Below are 21,812 nucleotides of genomic sequence, written 5' to 3' on the forward strand. Positions count from 1 at the left end.
TGTACACCAGTATGCTATATATTCCAAGAGATTGATTTGTGTTTAAAAAAAACAAAAAGCAAAAAAAAAAAAATAAGCATTCAATGTTTATTTGAGGTGCTTAAAACAAAGTTTTAATACTAATACCCCGACCTAGGCTTTCAACTTCATTCAAATGAACTAGTTAAAATAAGCAAAAATAAACTGTGTCATTGTATTAGATCAAACCAACCAAGGCATAAAGACTATTCAGTGCAAAATGGTTTTCCAAGAGTGGTTTTTAACTCTCCTGGTAACCAAATTTCTGTCAGACTTCTATCATTATACAACTGGAACTGCTTCCATAGTCACCAGTAAAAAATCACAGTTCTTTTGGAAATCTACCTCCAAGCCTCCATACCCTCCCTGGCAAGAACTCAATCTACCCACTTCTCCTCCCTCCCTTAAGTATTCAGTTCTTTCCCGAAGTAGAAATTCCATAAATATTACAATATTAAGGGCTAAATTTTAATGAATATAAATCAGAGGAAATGAAGGAACATGAACTCCCATTCAAACCTTCCTTAAAAAAAAAAATGTTTCCAAGTTATATTTTTAACTTCCCCCATGATTCGCTTTAAAAAAGACGAACACAAAATCTCTCTAATGACTTTATTCATGAATCTATAACGGAACTCAAAATAGCAAGGAACATGAAAAAAATTCAGATTAATATTTATCAACCAAATACATCAGAGAATACATCTATTTTTTATTTAACTAACAAAAATGTCTAAAATGCATGTGTGAGAATATAAACATTCTCCACTTTCTGGAATTTCAAAGTAATGAAGATCTGCTTAATACAGTTGGCCAGAAAAGCTCATTTACACTGTCAAATACATGTAATTCAAAAGAAATCAGACACAACTGATAAAATAACCATCTCATGGTTAATCTTCTGGTAAAGTGCTACTTTCAAAGAAATAAGATTAAAAATTTTTAAATGCTGAACCATCATTCTGGAAGTGTTAAAATTTCTCTTCAAGATTCACTATGTTCATCACATTCATATGTCCCCAAGAGTCCATACACACTATTTTACAATCTAAAAAAATCTGTTAGCTCATAGATTATTTCCTGGAAGTTAAAGATTACTACACCATTGCTAAATGAAGTTTTTCATGATACAGGTGTGTCCCAGACACAGTGATTTTTCATTGTTTTAAACATGATCTTTGGTTTGAAGCTGTCCTGATATCCTTTCTGGCTGGATGGCTGTGGTCATTAAAATATTCATAAAACAGCACATAGCTTCATTTGAACCACACAAGTAAATTGGGTCAATGGCCTAAAGGCAAGGAACGGCACATACTCAGCATCTGGCAAGAAGAGTTCCCCGAATCCATAACTGACGTGGTCAGTGTTAAAGAAAACAAGCGTTGCTGAGGAGTGGCTCACCTCCTTTCATCAAAGACCTCTCTCGATTTATTAACAGCATTAGCCACTAAGGAAATTAGTTGGGAAAAAAATCTAATCTGAAGGAAGGCACATGGATGCAAATCTTAAAAACAGAAAAATAAGACCAAGGAAACTGCTTAAATAAGAATGTGTGTGTCCATCCCAAAGTATATGCACATCTCGTATTTGAGGTTGAATATGATCACTGCATAGATTGCACCACGTGGAAAACTCTACGCCTACGGGCATATATATGAGATCAGAACTAACTGGTGGTTTTCCCGAAATAATGAGACTGTCAATGATGCAAAAGCTGGCCTTTCCCCCAAATGAAAGGTTTTAAATAGCAAAGGGCTGAAATAACAATGGAAACTGTAAGAAGCCATAAAGTTAAATCTCAGAAAGGACAAGTTCAACGTCATAGCTGAAGGCTGCTGATGATTTCTTCTCTCTCTCCTTGAATAATTACATGCAAATGCCTTTTAGCAATGGCAGCATTCAAATCCCACAAAAAATCAAGTAGTGCCCCCTTCAGGAGCACCTCCATTGGCACAAACTGTAAAACCTGCTGGGGTGCGTTGGATTTAAGCAAAGAGCTCAACAATTCATTCACATTCTGCAGATACTGGAAAACTGGATTTGGAAGGTCCTGATAACCAACACACAGCAGGACTGCACAGGTCTTCAGGGGCTCAGAAGAAGTGGGACAAGAAAATGTGATGAATCTAAAACAGCTGTGGAGTACAAAGATCAAACCAGCCATAAATCTTGTAAAACAAGAAAGTACAGGCAAAATCATAACATCTCCTGTATGAAGCTGCTGCAATGAATGTAGAAGGCAGTCCAGAAACAGTTGCTGGTAAATCGGGTCTCCATCATGAAGCAACGAACAGCGGAAAGTCATGAGTTCAGCTGATTCCAGGACTTCCAGTGGTATATGTGTTTTGATATCACGGAGAGTTGAAAAGCCCACAAGCAGGCACTTTATTTGGTTGCTGGGTTCTACCACCTGTTCATCCTGAAGGCACCTGGTAAGGCTAAACAACTCAGAAAATATCAATTCTTCAGTAAAAATGTGACAAGAACAGTAATACTGCTGTTTGGGCCAGAACTTGGAATCCAAATTCAAGGCTCCTCCTAATGACTTTTCAATTGCTTCATTAAGAGTCTTTAAAATTTCACCATCACAGAAAGGAGAACACTTTACCTTTGGCAGTTTCTTTCCCTCTAAAATATGCCATAAGTGATACTCAAGATTGGAAGCTGTCCCTTCTAAGAGAGAACTTTGCCCAGAATGATACACAGCATGTTCTTCTGCCCAACTATTAAAGTATCCTTTGGCCACCTTATCTTTCCATGAAAGGGTTTCCAGCATTTTCCTTTCATTATAGGTTTTAAAATACCTGTTCCTCTGCCCAAACCATTTTGTATTTGTACTACAACCAATATTAGATTTTTTCACTAGCCAATGATTTCTGGAAAGAGGCTTCAACTGAAACTTTTGCATGAAATATTGAACAGCACAGTCCCTTAAATTATTCAGCTTTGTTTGTTCCCCTTTTCCCATGCACTGAAACAGACGAATGTTCTCAGAAATAGTCTCTAGTTGGTATTTATGAAAGAACATACAACATTCTTCATGCCTTTTAAGAAAAGATTCGGGAATCACATGATGGGGAAAGAGAGCTTTCTGGGTCATTTCCATCCCAAAATTCAGCACCATCTTAGATAACAGAGGATGGACTGCCTCTCTTCCTTTATAGTGGAGACAAACCACATAGACTTCTGAGTTCCCTGCCTTACTAGTAGCAGGTTTAAAAACATGGACTTGGTCAAAGGAACAGTTTAGCAGGTACATCAGGTTTATGGAACAATGTTCAAACAAAGTAAACATCTTCAGAACAAAAGAGCCACCATTTCCAAGAGTCATCAGAGCAGTGACGACTTCACAGTAATGCAAAGAAGAGACTAAAGCTTCTTGTTCACCTGGGTTTCCTTGGCAATCAAAACTCCCATCTGCAGTGATCAAGTGAATGGTAGCCATGTTACTTACGAAATTCTGAAGTCCAGTCAGGTATTTCAAGGTCATGATATCACCAGTATTATCTGGACCAAAGTACCACCAATGCAAGGTATTTGCAATAAGTCGGTCATCCATAATCATCGTAAGATTGTCATTTGCTTCGTGGTATGGATTCAAAGTATTAGCTACCCAACTCCAATCACAGGGGAATCTATGGGATTTTAAGTAGTGATTGAGACTAGCTATAAAAGCTCCAGGAGCTTCACAAAGGTGTAGAGAATTCAGTTTTCCATTCTGAAAAGCTTCCTGTGGAATAAGTGGAAAGCTGCACAAAATTTCATGAAACTTACACCATGCTTGAGTACAAAGTTCAGCGTTCACAGATTTTTTCACATGAGAAATTATTTTTCCAGCTTTATTGGTGAAAGCAGTGTGTTCATGCCACTCATCCAATTTCTTATCACTCAGTAGGTTTTTTACTTCATTTAGGGAGTTCTTCAAATCAAGCAATGTATTAAATTCCGTGTGGTCACAAGTGAAAATTTCACTGGGATCTGGTAACTGCCACTCATTATTAAGTGGCTTGCCATAAGAAAAGTTCTTGGCAAAGAGTTCAAAAATGTCAGCAAGAACATCTGGGCTGAATGTCTCAGGACTTGAACCCAGTGGTGGCTTCCTGCACTTACTCATTTTCAAATTAAATTAAAATCTAGAAAAAGAAAACACATAATTAAATGAATCAAGTTTATTAGTGAAATCTCATCCACAGCAAATAAGATCACACTCATGACAAACCACATAAAATGGGAAGGTTAATGTCAGCACATTCTGTTACATAATGAGGCAATTTGGAATAAAGAAAGAGTAAAGGCTTTTACATCCAACAGAGCTCAAAACCACAGCTAAAAAGTGGCCTTGGGCAAATTACATCTTTGAGCCTGTTTCTTATTTAAAAGTAAGGGTATCATTTTTTTAGACAAGGATAAAACATGCTAGCATGTAAAAAGCATATACCAACGAATATTCATCAGTGATGGCAGCTCATATTACCATGGTAATCCATCTAGATCCTCCCCAAAATTTTCCTCTAACCATGGCTGAGACACTACCCACATGGCCCCAAACACACTCTCAGACTAAGACTCATCCCTTGACCTTTGATCAAGCTTTAACAAGTGACTTTTAGCTTTTTCAGTTCCCTCCAAATCTCACCTCCTTCCAGGAGAAGATTCTACACCTGAACCCAGTACTGGTACTGCTACCAGGCCTCTCTGCCACCACACACTTATTCACCTACAAGGACTGCCAAATACGTCCTCCATCCAGATCTCACACTCTTGCTAAGACATGCACTTTGGTGGTACCAAATCACCTTTACAGGCCACCAACTAACACTCATCACCATACTGCTTGTTAACTGTGGCGTACCTGACTGGTTAGCCTCTATTCAGCTTAATGCTGAAACTGAACTATAGTTCAACCTGGCATGTCTCTAAACTAGATTCCTGTCTCATCTACTCAGACAGCTCCATGCCTCCACTACAAAATATATCTTCTTGTCACTAAAACGTAACACACTTTGATAGAGGATCTTTAAATTGAAGAAATAGCCTCACTGAATATACAAATTATAAACAGTCACCCTACATTCTGTGTTCTAACACCGCCTAAGAAACCAAAAACATCTGTCTACTGGAGGGAAAGAGATATAAGGGAAAGAAGCATGGCTTAATGGCATAGTGTTGGCCTAAGTTGTACATTCCAGCAGACAGAGCTCTAAGTATGATGATAGTACTTGTTGGCTCAATGTTAATTAATAGGTGCTTTAGTTCATAAGTTCTGCATTTGCTTAGCATATTCAACGCATTCTACACCAGTTTTTCAAAAAGAATCTAAATACGTCAAACACAAACTGACAACAAAACCACCACCCCGCAAAAAGCCAATGTTTGATGATTAAAATGGGAAACAAAGGTGAGCTAGTGCCACAATACAGTAATATCCAAAAGACTGTAATTAGCAACTTCTTTTGTACTGTTCTTTTGGCACACTTTTTTCATTCTCTTATATTTTGTTTAAATTATTTACAACCCTGTATACTCCACTAGTTTGTAAGCTTTTTGAAGTAACAAGTATCTTCTTAAGTCATTTGTTTGCCACAGTGTATTTACAATACACGTATATAGCTAATAGTCACACTTGCCCATCAATACCTTTTTCTTATCTTAGATCTTTTTTTTTTTTTTACTGTTAGAAGCTATATTCAGACAGACTTCTGAAAGAAGGCCAAAAATGAGGCATTGTCACATTCATTAAAATACTAAAGGCAAATGAAAGTTTATTACAAGTTATTCTGTCTTAATTCCCACTGTGCTTACTGGAAACTACCACCATGTTTAGATCACAACTATATTTTATTTTGGAAAAAGTCTGATTTTAGTCTAATCTCACATACTAATTAATGGCTGTAGGTAAGCTCTGAAATCTTACCTAAGCTAATAGATAATTACCTTCACATGAGAAAAACTAAAGTGATTCAAACACTCCACTGTTCTTCCTGACTACACCTGCGGTACACAAATCAAGATTATATATTTATATAAAAATTATATATATTGAATGTGTGTGTGTGTGTGTGTGTGTGTGTGTGTGTGTGTGTGTATGGAATAACGCTCAGGTCTATAATCCAACCTTTGTTTCCTCCTATCAAATTCCCAGAATCCACCCACCTCCCAGCTACCAGTCTCCTGATTGTAGACACTGTCAATTCTCTGCTGGATTACTGCCATAGCCTTCTAACTGGTCTCTTCTATCTTTGCCTCCTTTGGCTCCCCATTTCACCCAAAGTAAATACCACAGTCGTTACAGTAGCCTACAAGAACCTTGAAGATTTCTGCCCTCAAGCCCCAACCCATCTCTAACCTGTCTATTATTCCCCTTATTCATTCTGCTCCAGCCACACAAGCTTTATTGCTGTTCACTTAAACACCAGGTACACTGCAACCTGCTGGTCTTGATCAATCCCTCCGCGTGGAACCCCTCTTCCTTCAGATTACCTGCATACCTAACTCCCTCACCTCCTTCAAATATTACTGGCGTGTAATTTCTCTATGAAATCTAACCTGACATCCTAATTGCACCTTGCACTACCACCAATGGTAAAGGTATGGACCTAGCTGTACTATAGTTTTCCATGACTCTCTTTTCCCTCTAACATGTAATTTGCTTATTATGTTTATTATTGTCTTCCCCAAATTAGAATCTAAGCTCCACAAGGCAAGGATCTTTGTTTTGTTGACTCATTTATCACCCCGAGGTTACAACAGTACTTAGTACACAGTAAACACTCAGTATTTATTGAATAAATGAATGTATATCATACTTAACACAAACGGCACTCTTCTGAGTAGATTCTGAATAGGAGTCATAAAAATGCACTTCACTTTCACTCCAGCCCTTCAAGGCATGACCAAAAATTAAAAAACAAAACACGCGGTTTACAAGATAGAAGTTTCCAGTATGTTCCTCTGTCCCTTTCATTAAGCACTCCACAGAGCTTTGTGGCATCATAATTCTGCTAGGAGGGTCAGTATTACCATTCTTATTTTGCAGATTCGAGAAGAAAAGTCATGTAGCCCCCTGTTCGAAGCCACAAAGGAAACACCTGCAAAATTCGTGAGCCTGACACAAAACCCACAAGATCTCACTTCTCCAATTAATGCTTACAAAGGAGTTTTAGAAATGTTTCTGGCAACTCCTCCCAGCAACGGTGAAAGTAATAGCTAGAGTGTATCCAGCGCTTTACTTTGGGTCCGGGGCACCCAAGATCTCGTTTCACCTGATGGAAGTGAGTCCCAAGCTACATTCGAGCGGCCCGATTCCTACTGACCTGGAGGCACCTCAGTCCCAGCCCCTGCCTCACTCGAAGGAAGACCCGGCCTCGGAACCCGGGTCTGATTACCTTCGCTCACGCCCACCTCGTCCCCCCGAGTCTAGAAAAGCAGCGCTTCACTCGTTCTCCTCACGCGAAGGAAGCATCCTCCCCTTCCGCTCCCGGGGCTGCTTCCCGGAACGGTCGCTCCTAAAGGTCTGCGGCGCCTCCCGCCGCAGCGGATGTAGGTGGCGCGCCGAAAGGCCGGGAAAGAGGCCCTGGCCCGCCCTCACAACACCAGAAGCGGTAACCCACCTCCAGGCCGCGCCGCCCCGGAACGTCGGCAGAGAGCCGCCCGAGGGCCCTGAGAGACACATTGCGCACGCGCCTCGAGGCCGGGCTGGCGTCACGCGTCAACGTTACGCACGCCGGCGACTCTCGCAGCGCCGAAGCCCTTGCTCCCTAGGTTTCGTTTCTCCGCCGGGTGCTGAAGATGGGAAACGCCAGTCTCCGGGCCCACGGCTTCTATGGCAACGGAAGGTGCTCGCGGAGGCGGAGCGTCCCTTGGCCCCGCCCCCTCAGCGGAGAGGGAGGAGAGGGCGGTGAGGTGGGGCGGGGCAAACCTATCAAGCACACGCTGGCTCCGCCCACCCGGCCTTTGGGCAGGGAAGGCTTTCTGAGGCTGTTAGGCGGAAGTTGGTTTGTAACACAGGTTGAGTTAAAACTGGCGCTCGAAAGACAGTATGAGGTTAAAAGCCAAACTAGGCAAACTGCGAGATAACACTGTTATTATAATATATATATTTATAAACCAGTAAGGAAAAGACAATCTCAAAGGAAAATTGGGCGGAAATTTGAACAGGCCATCCAAAACAAGTAAAACAGCCAATAAGGATATACAAAAAATTTTAACCTATTATAAAAAAAAAGTTGGAAATGAAAACAATAAATTGCCTTTTCACCCAATTTAGCAAAGGTTAAAAAGATCAATAATGGCCACTGTTGTTGAGAATATGGAGAAACAGGTTTATATACTGTGGGTGGGCATAAAAATTGGTATAATCCTTACAGAAGGCAAACTTTAAAATGGCCTTGCACCTTAGCCGGACGATTCCCGCGCCTAGCAATTTATCCTTAGGAAACAAACAGGCACTCACTTTGGACAAAATGTTCGTTTCGGCACCTTAATAGCAACAATAACAAAAACTGGAAACTCTAAATGTCTACTTTAAGGGAATAAAATTCTTCATGATACATCCATACAATGGGATACTATTCGGCCAATAATAGGTTATATGTGTCAACAGTATTGCATAAAAATGGGAAAATACAGAGCTGTGTGTAGAGTTTGAACCATTTATGTAAATTATATATGTGTATATAAAATACATTATTTTACAAGTCCTCCAGGACGTGCATCAATTGAGGGGAAACAATTGTCTTTTCAAAAAAATGGTGCTAGGCCATCTGGATATTCATATGGAAAAAATTTTATTTGGACTCTTACCTCCATCATAAAAATACATTTCATTTGGGTTGCCAATCTATATTTTAAAAGTCAAACAACTCTTTTAGCAGAAAACATCTTTGTGACCTTGAAGTAGGCAAAAAGTTTACAACAAAGCAGAAAAGCACTAATCATAAAGGGAAAATATATAAGTTGAACCATATTGAAATCAAGAATGTCTATTCACCAGAAGACACCATTGAGAGTGAAAAGACAACCTATTGAAAGGGAGAAAATATTTACAATAAATATGTATGACAAATGACTTGTATCCAAAATATATAACTCATACAAATAAATGAGAAAAGATGCCTAGTGGAAAAAATGGGTAAAAAAAAAAAAAAGGAGCAAACACTTCTAAAAGATGGTATCTAAAAGTCCAATAAACATATGAAAAGATGCTCAACTTCATTAGTCTTTGGGGAAATGTAAACTAACCCCACAATGAGTTAGAATTATACATTACACTGGCTAAAACAAAAAAGACAAAATGTAAGTGTTGGAGAGCATGAGGAGCAACCAATGGAAAGCTGTTTGGAAGGAAAAGATCTCCCAAGATCTTCCAAATTCACAAGTTGGTTGCCCTTCAAAAAAAAAAAAATTTAATTATATACAGTCAAATGCTGAAATCCTACATGTACTATTCAACCACTTTTGCCAAACACCTATTAAATACTACAGAAAGTTCCCTTAAGCGCCTTCCCAATCAATCTGACTCCCAAGTTTTTTATATCATCATAGCTTAGTTTTGCCTATTTTAGAATTTTATATAAATTCGGTCATTACAGTTTGTTTGTCTGTTTGCAGCCCATTTCCACTCAGTAATCTTTTTTTTTTTTTTTGTAGGGGAGAAAAAAAATCTTTTCCTTCTACCCTTCTAAGTTCTCAGCTGGGGCTCTGTAACAAAAGGTAGATTAACAAGAGAAAAGCACGTAAATTTACTAACATGTTTTATGTGACATGGGAGCCTCCACAAGGAAATGGAAGTTCTGAAGAAACTGTGAAACCTGAGTGTTTTTGTACTAAGTTAAATGAGGAGTAGAAAGTTGTGGGGAAATGTGACAAATGGGTATGAGCTACAAGTAGTACAGTGGGAGAAATTTAGCAAGGCACGTTCATCCAGATTGCTCTTAAGGTCCTCCCATCTTCAGAAATGAGGATGTTCCTTTCCTCCAGTTATAGGGAGGGCATATCTCACATGAGGATCCTGTGACCTGCTTCAGGGCAAGGTCAGAGGGTCCTTCCTGCACCTGCCATTTCTCAAATTCCTTTAGCTTAAAACATTTAATATGCCAGTCACCATATTTTGGGGCAGCATGTTCTAAACCCTGTCAATATTCACCCATGTTGTTTTATGTATTTGACGTTCATTCTTTTTTATTGCTAATTAGCATGTCATTGTATGGAGAGATCATAATTTAGTTATCTATTCTTTTGTTGATGGACATCTGAGTTCTGTTTCCAGTTTGAGGCTATGGTGAATAAACCTGCTATGAACATTCTAGTACAAGACATTGCTGTAAGCATATGTTTTCTTTACTCTTGGGTAAATAGATCTATGTGTCACTTCGAAGAAACCTCCAGACAGTTTTCCCAGAGTGCTTGAACAAGTTTACATCCCTACCCACAATACCTAAGAATTCTGGCCCTTGTAGACTCCGCCCAGCCGCGGTCTACCCCACCTTGTTCTTGGACATTGCCAGGGACGGTGAGCCCTTGGGCCACATCTCCTTTGAGCTGTCTGCAGACACAGTCCTACAGACAGTAGAAAACTTGAGTGCTCTGAGCCCTGGGGAGAAAGGATTTGGTTATAAAGTTTCCTGCTTTGACAGTATTATTCCAGGATTTATGTGCCAGGGTGGTGACTTCATACACCATAATGGCCCTGGCAGCAAGTCCACCTAGGGGGAGAAATTTGATGAGAATTTCACCCTGGAGCATATGGGTCCTGGCGTCTTGTCCTTGGCAAATGCTGGACCCCACACAAATGGCTCCCAGTTTTTCATCTGCACTGACAAAACTGAGTGATTGGATGGCACGCATGTGGTCTCTGTCAGGGTGAGAGAGGGTAGCAATATTGTAGCAGCCATGGTGCACCTTGGATCCAGAAATGACAAGACCACCAAGAAGATCACCATCGCTGATGTGGACAAATCTAATAAATTTGACTTGTGTCATAGCTTAAGCACCAGACTACTTTCTTCTGTAGCTTAGGGGAGGACCCCATCACTCCCATCTGCTGAAACTATCCTATAATCTTTGTGTTCCCTGAGGCAGTTCAACGGGTTCCATATTTTCCTTAACCCCTTCCAAATCAAGTTAGATTGCAGAGTTAAGTTTATGATTATGAAATAAAAACTAAACAACAACAAAGAATTCTGGTTGCTTCATATCCTCACCAACTTTTGGTGTCGCGAATCTTTCATTTTAGCTATCAGTGGGAGTTGGTTGCTTTTTATCTCCGATTCTTAGTAAATATTAAAAAAGAAAAGCTGTGGATATTGTTCTTTTATGGGACTAGATGCTAGATGAAGGCTATATGATCTCTTAAATACAATTACTATGTCCCCTGAGGTTTATAAATATTATCAGTATTTCAAACCACAAAGCATATACTGAGCCAGTCTTTACTAAAATAGTCCCAACATTAACATTTTCTCAGTACATAATATGTGCTAAGCACTGAAAACTGCCCTTTTTTTTATTCATTTAATCCTCTCAACAACTCCATGAAGTAGATACATGTACTGTCCCCTTTTTGCAAACAAAGAAATCAAGGATCAAAATGATTATGCAATTTACTAAAGGTCATGGAGTCAGTAAGTAGCAGAGTCAGGGTTTGGACCTATAGTTCTGCCTCACTCCAAGACCAATCTGTTCTGCAGAGAATTCCTAGAAACTGCCTCTAGTAATTTTAAAACAACTTTATAGTCCATATTCATGGTGAGAAATGCTTATTGAGGCAAGTAGTTTTATTAAAAATGATGAGTTTCATTTATTTTGTCCTAAGAGCAGGAGGGTTTGCAAAATTTTTGGAGAAGATGAAATGTTATGAATGAATGAAATTGGTATCTGAAACTTTAAAAAGTTCAAGGAAAATAGCCAAGCCCTGAATTGATGTATTTGCAAATTTGGATAAAAATGCACAGTTAATGTGAATACATTTGGTATCAACTTTTAAATATGTACTTTAAGAAATATACTAAGTATCTGAGTGGAAGCTAACTACAGTTACTCTTTTCTAATTCCTGAGTGTTCTTTATACTCCACTGACATGATAATGAGAATATAAGTAGCAGACAAGAATTAAAACAACCAGCTCTCCAGTCTCTACTCTGATTATATTTCTCTGTCAAAGCAAACAGAAACGAAACTGCTTCTGTGGTCATTTATCAGCAATCAACTTTCTGAGTCTCTAATTACATCTTCAGACAGATTCTGTGGGGCGACAATGTATAAATTATGGTTCCAAAGTCCCAGAGGGAGTTGTCTGGAATGATGGAAATGTTCTACAGCTTGATAGGGGTTTAAGTTAAGAAGTACGTGTATCTCTCAAAATTCATCACATGGTATAATTAAGATTTGAGTATTTCACTCAACATAAATGTTACTACCTTGAGAAAAAAAAAAGAGCCATAAACAAATGTTCAAATATTGAACTCTAGTTACCCCATATGCATGCTGAAGACTTTAGAGAGAAGTGTACTGATATCTGCATCTTACTTTGAAATGCACCACACATGAGATAGATTGACATATGGATAGAGGAGTGGATTAATGGTGAAGTGAGTGTAGTGTGATGTTCACAATTATAAAACCCAGATGGTGGATTCTGTGGCTGTGCACTCTTTCTTTCCGCTTTTCTCTGTTGAAATTTTTTAATAATAAAATAGTGGGGGAAATAAACAGATTCACATCATAAAAGGCAGGAATGGAATATCTTCTTATTAAAAAAAAATACATATGGGGCGCCTGGGTGGCCCAGTCGTTAAGCATCTGCCTTCGGCTCAGGTCATGATCCCGGGGTCCTGGGATCGAGCCCCGCATCGGGCTCCCTGCTCCGTGGGAAGCCTGCTTCTGCCTCTCCCACTCCCCCTGCTTGTGTTCCCTCTCTCGCTGTGTCTCTCTCTGTCAAATAAAATCTTAAAAAAAAAAATACATACATACATACAATGAGTATCAAGCATTTCCCATTCACACAGGAAACAGAGCCACTGAATGAGCTTTAAGGGAACAGCATTGGATTTGGTGGCAACCTGGCCTGTGTTCTTTTTTTTTTTTTTTTTTAAGATTTTTATTTATTTATTTAACAGAGATAGAGAGAGAGCACAAGTAGGCAGAGTGGCAGACAGAGGTAGAGGGAGAAGCAGGCTCTCCGCCGAGCAGGGAGCCTGATGCAGGGTTCGATCCCAGGACTCTGGGATCATGACCCGAGCTGAAGGCAGTCGCCCAACCAACTGAGCCACCCAGGCGCCCCGTGGCCTGTGTTCTTACGGCTCAGTCATTCGATCCATTTATTTGATTTGGTGAACACCATTCAAGCTTGGTTTTGACCATTACACAATCTTAAATTGTTCCCACTCTTTGTCACATAGTGGTCCACTCACTGTCTTCTTGCCACACGGAATGGACCATTGTTTAAAGGCAGCAAACCAAGGAAGGGAACACGGACACTGAAATTCTAGAAGTCAGCAAAGGTTATAAACTTGCTAATAATTGTTCCCACTTTGCTCATGATGATTTTCACTAGATCTTTAAATGGCATTCTGATCAAAATTCTTACGCAGCACCCTATGCTGTTAAAATACAATGTTAAAAAGAGAAAATATAGTAAAAATTATAAACAGTTTGTCTATTCAACTATTAGGTAGAGCACCTGAATGGTAGTATTTGTGGGAAAGTACTTGAAACAGGAGCCTGAAATCTCTTCTTTCTTACTGTTTAGGAACTAAACAAAAATTATTAAAACAAAATCAATTGCTTTCTAGGCATAAATACAAAAAATTGTAAACAGCGGGTTATGAAAGCTGTTGTTGTCTAGTTTGGGTGCTACAATACGTAGCTAAACCTCATTCTGCACTTTAATAAACATTCAGAACTAAGATGCAGTATGAAATGTCTTTCTCAAAACTTATTTTTTAGCGATTCATTTCTTTCCTTACATAGTTAAAGTTAATAGACTGAGTCACTAAATGGGGGAAAGCCAAAAATGTGTTTTTACATTATGGATATCATTAAAGATGATATTTTAGATGAACTTTAGAATAAGATTCATAATATAATCATTAATACTACACTGACCTAAAATACTTATTTACTTAAAATCACATCTTTATTCTCTTCCAAAATGACCAAAATGACTTTTTCAAAAATTCTTAAGGGCTTAAGAAGCCACATATATTATTGTGAGATGGGCACAGTTAAAAAAAAAAAAAAAGGTTGGGAAATACTGGCATATGGAATAGAACAGAAGATGTGGCCTACCCGTGAAGCATTAATCATCTTACTGTAGACACAAGATGTTTAAAAATAAATAACATTACACACTAAGTGCTCTCTTGTACAGTACAGATTGAGTATTGTAGGAGTCTAAGGAAGGGGGAATTAGTAGGAAAAAGATGGGGAAAAGAGACTTCAATTTTTGTCCTAAAAGGCTACTGTTATCTAGGGAGAAGAGTACCAGCCTAGCTCAGGAAAATAACTTGGGTGAAAAAATGTACAGGAAGAAGGGTAATTGCAGAAAAGGGATGGAAGGTTAAGAAGATTGAAATGCTATAGAGGTAGTGTCTCAGTCAGTTCAGGCTGCTATAAGAAAACACCATAGACCGGGGGACTTAAAGAATAGAAATGTATTTCTCAGGATGCCTGGGAGGGTGGCTCAGTCAGTAAGCGTCTGCCTTTGGCTCAGGTCATGATCCCAGGGTCCTGGGATCAAGTCCCGCATCGGGCTCCCTGCTCTGCGGGAAGCCTGCTCCTCCCTCTCCCCCTCTGCTGCTCCCCCCTGCTTGTGCATTCTCTCTCTCTGACAAATAAATAAAATCTTAAAAAAAAAAAAAAGAAGGAAAGAAACATATTTCTCACAGCTCTGGAGGCTGGGAAGTCCAAGATTAAGGTACTGGCAGATTTGGTTCCTGGTAAGGGCTCTCTTCCTGGTGTGCACATGGCCACTCTCTCACTGTGTTCTCCCGTGGCAGAGAGAGAGCAAGCTCTCTGGTCTCTATAAGGACACTCATCCTATCATGGGGACCTCCCCCTCATGAGCTCATCTAAATCTAATTACCTCCCAATCTGGCTGAATCTCCAAATACCATCACATTGGGGGCTAGGACTTCAACAGATGAATTTTGTGGGGCACTATGCAGTCCGTAGTGGGTAGTGAAGATCCAGAGTACAGAGGACCATGGAAGCCAGACTGAGCTGTCAGAATCTGCTGCAATAAGAAATGGTCAAGTGGGAAAGAAATGACTATGTTTGGTTCATAGAGAGTTAGGGAGGATCGTGGAATAGTCAAGCAGAAATATCCAGGAGGGGGGCGCCTGGGTGGCTCAGTAGTTAAGCATCTGCCTTCGGTTCAGGTCATGATCCCAGGGTCCTGGGATCGAGCACGCATCAGGCTCCCTACTCAGCGGGAAGCCCGCTTCTGCCTCTCCCACTCCCCTGCTTGTGTTCCCTCTCTCGCTGTGTGTGTCTCTCTCTCTGTCAAATAAATAAATAAAATCTTGGGTGCCTGGGTGGCTCAGTTGGTTAAGCGACTGCCTTCGGGTCAGGTCATGATCCTGGAGTCCCGGGATCGAGTCCCGCATTGGGCTCCCTGCTCAGCGGGGAGTCTGCTTCTCCCTCTGACCCTCTTCCCTCACGTGCTCTCTATCGCTCATTCTCTCTCGCTCAAATAAATAAATAAAATCTTTTTAAAAAATAAATTAAATAAATAAATAAATAAATAAATAAATAAATAAATAAAATCTTTAAAGAAAAGAAATACCCAGGAAGGAGTTGGAAATCAGTGGGTGGCTGAAGTTCAGGCAAGAAAACTAAAGTGACATTCAACCCTGTGAATTTTTAAGTACCTGCTTTATTATTATTTATTATTAACAATGATTAAGATGATACTTAATTTAGAAGTGGAATCAGTACCAAAAGTTGTTAAAGCACTAGCCTTGGGGGACTCCTTCTTGTTAATAGCTCACCTAGTACTGTCCCGCCTTGGGATCAATATGGCTTCTCTTTCCGAATGGTTAAGCACCACAGTGGGGGCTTCTGAACGCTTGGGTTAAACTCTCCACCTACTAGCTACATGACCCTGGGCAAGGAAGACCTCCAAGGGTCACATTGAGGATTATCAAACAAATGTAAAATGCTTAGCACAGGTTCTTGCACTTAGCCAGCATCGGAGAGACGTCAGTTGCTCCTGAAAAATGTCTGTTCTTTTCTGGAAGATGGGGTGCTAAATTCAGACCCTCCTTATAAGGTTCTCCTATTGCTGTTTCTTCTTATATTCAAACTTCTTAATAGAGCAAGAGAGGAAAAGAGTAAGGGAGACTAAGGAGAAGAAAGGGAAGCAAGAGAAGACAACTGAGACCAAATTATGTCATATCTGCCACTGAGAAGCTTTCAGATGTATCTGCTTCTCTTTTCAACAATTTGGGCAGGTTTCAAAGAGCAGAAAGAAGACTGGCTATAAAATGAATGAACACATGAATCAACATGGATGCATTTCAAAAACATAATGTGGAATGATAAAGGCAAGTTGCGTTGCCTGCCATTTCTGCAGTGTTTGAAAACACATGAAACAATTTTGTTTAATGTTTATCGATACAAACGTAGCACAAATATAAAAGCACAGATGATACACACTCACTTCCAGAGAGTGGTAACCTCTGGGAAGGCAGAGGGGATGGCAAAGAGACACCAAAGGGGCATCAACTATATCGGTAACATTTTTCTTCTTTTTACTAAGCTCCGAAGCTATGGCAAAATATTGGCACTTTTAAAATCTAGGTAGTGGACACATGGGTGTTATATTATTCTCTCTTCTGAATGTCTGAAATATTTCCTAAAAATTTTAAACAGAAAAAGAAGACCATCGGCCTCATTTCTAAATCCATTCAAACTCCCATGCACTTTAGAAATCCATCTGTTCAGCTAAATCACATTGTATGCATGATTTTCAGGAATGAGTATGCTTCTCAGATTCAGTTAGAGAAAAGTATAATGAATCTATGAAAAATGGGTTGTTTTGTGTTAGGTTTACATTGCCAAAATATATTTTAAATTCTGGTATCTGGGTTGAACCATGCATATTATCGTATTACTAGATTTTAATTTCTTTCACACCACATTACATTTTGGGGATGTTTTGTGATTAACAAATTGCTTGTGTATACCTTAAGATTCCCTACTGATTTCATGTCAGGGACAAACTCCAACTGACTGATGGTGGCTGGCGAGAGTGCTCTGTCGAAACAGTTGAAAAAACACAAGTGGGCTCCACAGGAACGGCCATGATCAGGGAGCTGTGTCAAAAGCAGGGTGAAGGGATGGTTCCCTATGTGTCCCAATAATATTCCTGACACTTTCCTGACTCCTTCCACCTCTCACTGCTCCAGCTCCAGCTCCCATCACTTACCCCTTCTAACTTGGTGCTTCTAGAATCCCCCTCCCTGAGTCTCCTTTATCTTGTTTTTAAAGATTTATTTACTTATTTTAGAGAGAGAGAGTGAGAGTGAGTGAGAAAGCATGAGCAGCGGGAGGGGCAGAGGGAGAGAAATCCTCAAGCAGACTCCCTGCTAAGCATGGAGCCCCCATGTGGGGATCAATCCCGGGACCCTGAGATCATGACCTAAGCCAAAAATCAAGAGCCAGCACTCAACCCACTGAGCCACTCAGGAACCCCAAACCCCATATCTTTACTCACACTATAATAATCCCTGGCTAGTTTTATTGTCATCCTGATCAACCCTACAGGCTGATGAGCCCCTCCTCTTCTGTTTTTCTCTGAAGCCTTCCCAGTCCCATCTGGGCCAGGTGAGACACCTCCCCTTCATCCCCATGGCACTCACATAGCATTTATCTCTAGGTATTCCAACTATTTGTCTCCTCACCTATCTCTGCTGTGGGCTTTGAAAGGGCAAGGCTGGGTCTTACTGATCTCTGCATTCCCAGCTTCTGGCACATAGTAAGCAATCAATAAATGTTTGTTAAATGAAAGAATGATTTAATGAATGGTGTCCTTATTCTGCAGAAAAGGAAACAGACACAGAGTTGGGATTTTTCTCAAGGTTATACTTCCTCTGAAACCTTCCCATTTCTCCTCTAGTACAGAGATTGACAAACATTTTCTGTAAAAGGACCAGAGAGTCAATATTTTCAGTCTGTGGTCCAGAAGGTCTCTGTCACAGCCACTCCACTCTGAAGTTGTAGCTGAGGAGCAAACAGAGACATGGCTGCATTGCAATAAAACTTTATTACAGGAAAAGTCAGTGGGCCAGATATGGCCCATGGGCCAAAGCTTGTGACCCTGCCGAAGAAAACGGTACATAGACACTCCCACATGTCTAGTTCCTTCATTGAACATCCTCTCTGCCTCAACCCAAATTCTAGGGTCCCGATTCCAATGTTTCCAGAGTGCCTGTTGGAGTTAGATCGACACGCCCTCGTATCTCCAAGCCAAGGAATTGAGGTAGGCTCACTAAAGAACTGGCTGCAAAGCTGAGACCAGAAGGGACAGAAGGAGTTTGTTGACAATGACCTTTAAGAGACCTAGAAGAGGGACGTCTGGGTGGCTCAGTCAGTTAAGTGTCCGACTCTTGACTTTGGCTCAGGTCATGATCTCAGGGTCATGATCTTAGGGTCATGAGATGGAGCCCTATGTCGGGCTCTGCGCTGAACGTGGAGCCTGCTTAAGATTCTCTCTCTCCCTCTCTCCCTCTCTCTGCCCCTCCCCCTGCTGCGCAATAAAATAAAATGTAAAAAAGTGACCTAGAGGAATTCAAGCCCAACTTATCCACATCCTCTCTTGAGCATCATTTCGAATACCCAACATTTTAACAAGAAAAGAGGTCCACTTCTTGGGTGCAATGGACAAAGGAGAAAGAGGAACAAACAACTCGCTTGCATTCTCCCCGCTCCCTCTTCTGTGTTTCCAAGCGACTAGTCTCTTTTTCTTTCCCGGAGACTCTTTTAAAATGCTTCCACTGTCTTCATATTTCCGACCCTATGGTTCTCTCATTCTTTGTCAGGAGATGACCTCACCTCCTCCTTCACAAAGGAAATAGAAGTCATCAAAAGAGAACTCCTTCAGAAATCTGCCACTCACCACTAATTTATCTACATCTATACCCATTCTCTTATCCTTCCTCTCATAATGGAACATGTGTCTAAGACTAATCCTTTCTGTTCTCTGTCCCAGGTCCTTCTACCTTCTCAGGGAACCTGATTCCACCAATTCATTCTCTCTCTCTCGTTCTCCTGTATTTATCACTCTCCCTTCTGTATCTCCCCCAACTGCATCCCAAAGGCACAGGGGAGCTTCTCCCCACCCTGAGAAACTCCCCAACAACATTTAGACATGCATGCCTCCACCATCTTGAAAGTAAGTTTCTGAAACCTGTGTCTTCCTCCAATTATTGCCCTCTCTCTCTTCTACCTCTTTTTCAGCCAGAGTTCTTAAGAGAGTTGTGTCCTCATGGTTCCCACTTCATCATCTCCCAGTAAGTTTTCAATTCATGAAAAATTTGTTACTCCTTCATTACACCCCTGAAAGTCTTTCATTAAAAATCCTTGAATAACCTCCTTTGTTGCTACATCCAACCTAGAATTTTTTGCCCTTATCTTTACTGAATTCCTGGCACTATTTAACCTTGTGGTTTTCCTTCTTGAAACAGTCTCTTCTCATGACTTTGATGACAACATTATCTCCTGGTTTTCCTCCTATGGTCTTTCTTCCTTAGGCTTCTTTGTAGAATCCCATACCTCTGCCTAATTGTTAAATACTGGTGTCCTCAGAGTTCTCTACTCGGCCCTCTACTCTCCTCAGTCTCCATGCTTCCCTAGGTTATCTCAGCTAATATCCAGACAATCTTAAATATGTTGATGATTCCCAAATTTACTTCTCCAACCCAGAGCTCACTACTGAGGCTAAAGCCAGCCAGTCAATTGCCTAATAGAATTAGAAATCATCCCTCTTCTTTATTCACAGCACCCAGTCCCATTTAAAAAAAAAAATTCTATTGCCCCATCATCCTAGCCACCTACCACCCCTCTTCTTTGCCCCATTTGCAGCAAAAGTTCCTGAAATGTCTTTAAAACCCCCTCAAATCAGGCTCTCAACTATACAACTCCACTGAAAGAGCTCTTATCAAGTCACCCATGAATGAAAATGAAAAATCCCATACTACTTCGATCTTTCAACAAGCAGCATTCGATACAGCTGGTCACCTACTTCTCATTGGTACCCATCTTTCCCGTAGCTTTCCAGATACCAGCCTCTTCTGGTTTACCTCCTACCTCACTGACCCTCCCTCTCCCTCTTTGCTCATTTCTCCTTTCTCCCTGATTCTTAACATTAGGGGAAGCCAAGTCTCATTCCTTAGCCCTCTTCTCTACATTCACTCCTTGGGTGATCTCACCCAATCTCAAGCCGCAAATGTCATCTCTACATCTGTGATTCCCAAATGCGTATCTTCATCCCAGACCTCTCTTTCAATTTCTAGTCTCTTATATACAACTGCCTACTCAACATTTCCACTGGGATGCCTCACAGGCCTCTCAGACTGAACCGAAACCAAGTTTTAGTCCCAAAGGCCTCTTCTGTGCACAGCTTCCCACATGTCAATAGATGGCAATGGCAACTCATTCCTTGGTGTCATCATATCTAAGTTGATTCATCTGGAGTCCTTTTACCACTGTTTCTCCATTTATGTCATTTTTTACCATAGTTTTAAGAACTTCCTTTCAAGAGGGCTTATAAGTTCCAACTTTGAGCAAGCCCGACGCGGGGTGCGATCCCAGGACCCTGGGACCATGACCTGAGCCGAAGGCAGACGCTTGACACCTGAGCCACCCAGGCGCCCTGCTTGCTATGCTCATTTAAGTCTTCCCTTCATTTTATTCACCTGCAGAATGCTTGCTTAGTTACCATGTTGCTTCTTTTCATTGTGCTTAGGCTTCAAATAGACAGCTCTCCCCAGTTCTTCCTTTTGCTTCCTTTTGGATAGATGACAACTATCTCATTGACAACTTCTGCACCTTCTCTGGGATCTTTTTCCCTCCCAGCAACATTTTCAGGCCTAGGAATTGCAATCCACCCACATTCTTATAGCCTGGGGGCAGAAACGTGGGAAGAACTTGGTAAATTTCCTGCAGCTTTTGGTATAGGACTGGACTTACCTTCTCCTCTAAGATTCTGTTAAAGTCCAGATTGAGATCCCCCTTCTTCCCTCGGGGGTAGTATCCTTAGGTTTCCACTCAATCCCCTGATTCAGCATGGAATCCTGGCAGATGATGACACCCAGGGGCTTTTCCTGACTCAGCTGTGATACTGAGATCATAGATGTGAACCGCTGCTCTTGGAAGAGATTTCTTTGACTTTTCTCTAAGCTTCCTACCACAACTTCATCATCTTCTATGCAAATCAGGGAGAACTGGGCAGAATTCTCAAAGTTTTGCAAGTCATTTCCTTCCCTTGTATCACTCACTTCTAGGAGAGAGGGTGATTTAGGAGCTGCACTGAGTCACACCAAAATCTGTTTTTCTTATTGTCGGGCACTTTTCAGTTTACAGCATGAGGATAACCTCTTTCATTGTTTGGTTGTTGGTAGTAATTATTTTTAAGTAGTTTATTTCATTGAGTGATGGGGGATGGTGATTTTGGAAGCCAAAAAGTGTTGTTGTTTTATCACTCTGAGGAGACTGGCAATTTTACCCTACCATCCTCAGGGACAGGGCTGGACGGGGAAAAAAAGATGAAATGTGATGATCCCAGCACACCCCAG

The 21,812-nt window shown here is 40.7% G+C and overlaps 1 protein-coding gene across 6 annotated transcripts; it reads right to left on the reverse strand.

The window, feature by feature from the left end:
- Nucleotides 1–616: 616 nt before the first annotated feature.
- On the reverse strand, nt 617–7,845 carry CMTR2 (cap methyltransferase 2). 6 transcript variants are annotated; one of them, XM_025888991.2, is made up of 3 exons: nt 7,629–7,845; nt 6,825–6,898; nt 617–4,151 (listed from the first exon to the last, which is right to left on the reverse strand). In XM_025888991.2, exon 3 carries the CDS (start codon nt 4,130–4,132, stop codon nt 1,838–1,840), a length of 2,295 nt encoding a protein of 764 aa, XP_025744776.1. In that variant the 5' UTR covers nt 4,133–4,151; nt 6,825–6,898; nt 7,629–7,845; the 3' UTR covers nt 617–1,837. The 6 variants fall into 6 exon arrangements, with proteins under 6 accessions (XP_025744776.1, XP_025744774.1, XP_025744773.1 ...); XM_025888989.2 differs by lacking the exon at nt 7,629–7,845 and adding an exon at nt 7,404–7,616; XM_025888988.2 differs by lacking the exon at nt 6,825–6,898.
- Between the last annotated feature and the right edge of the window lie 13,967 nt (nt 7,846–21,812).

This window comes from Callorhinus ursinus, unplaced genomic scaffold (genome assembly GCF_003265705.2).
Source record: "Callorhinus ursinus isolate GAN/ISIS: 27379988/994484 unplaced genomic scaffold, GSC_fseal_2.0 scaffold37, whole genome shotgun sequence".
Lineage (NCBI taxonomy): Eukaryota > Metazoa > Chordata > Mammalia > Carnivora > Otariidae > Callorhinus > Callorhinus ursinus.

Excerpts from the sequence above, each read along its gene's own strand:
- CMTR2 (XM_025888988.2), bottom strand. The coding sequence starts at position 4,132 with ATGAGTAAGTGCAGGAAGCCACCACTGGGTTCAAGTCCTGAGACATTC.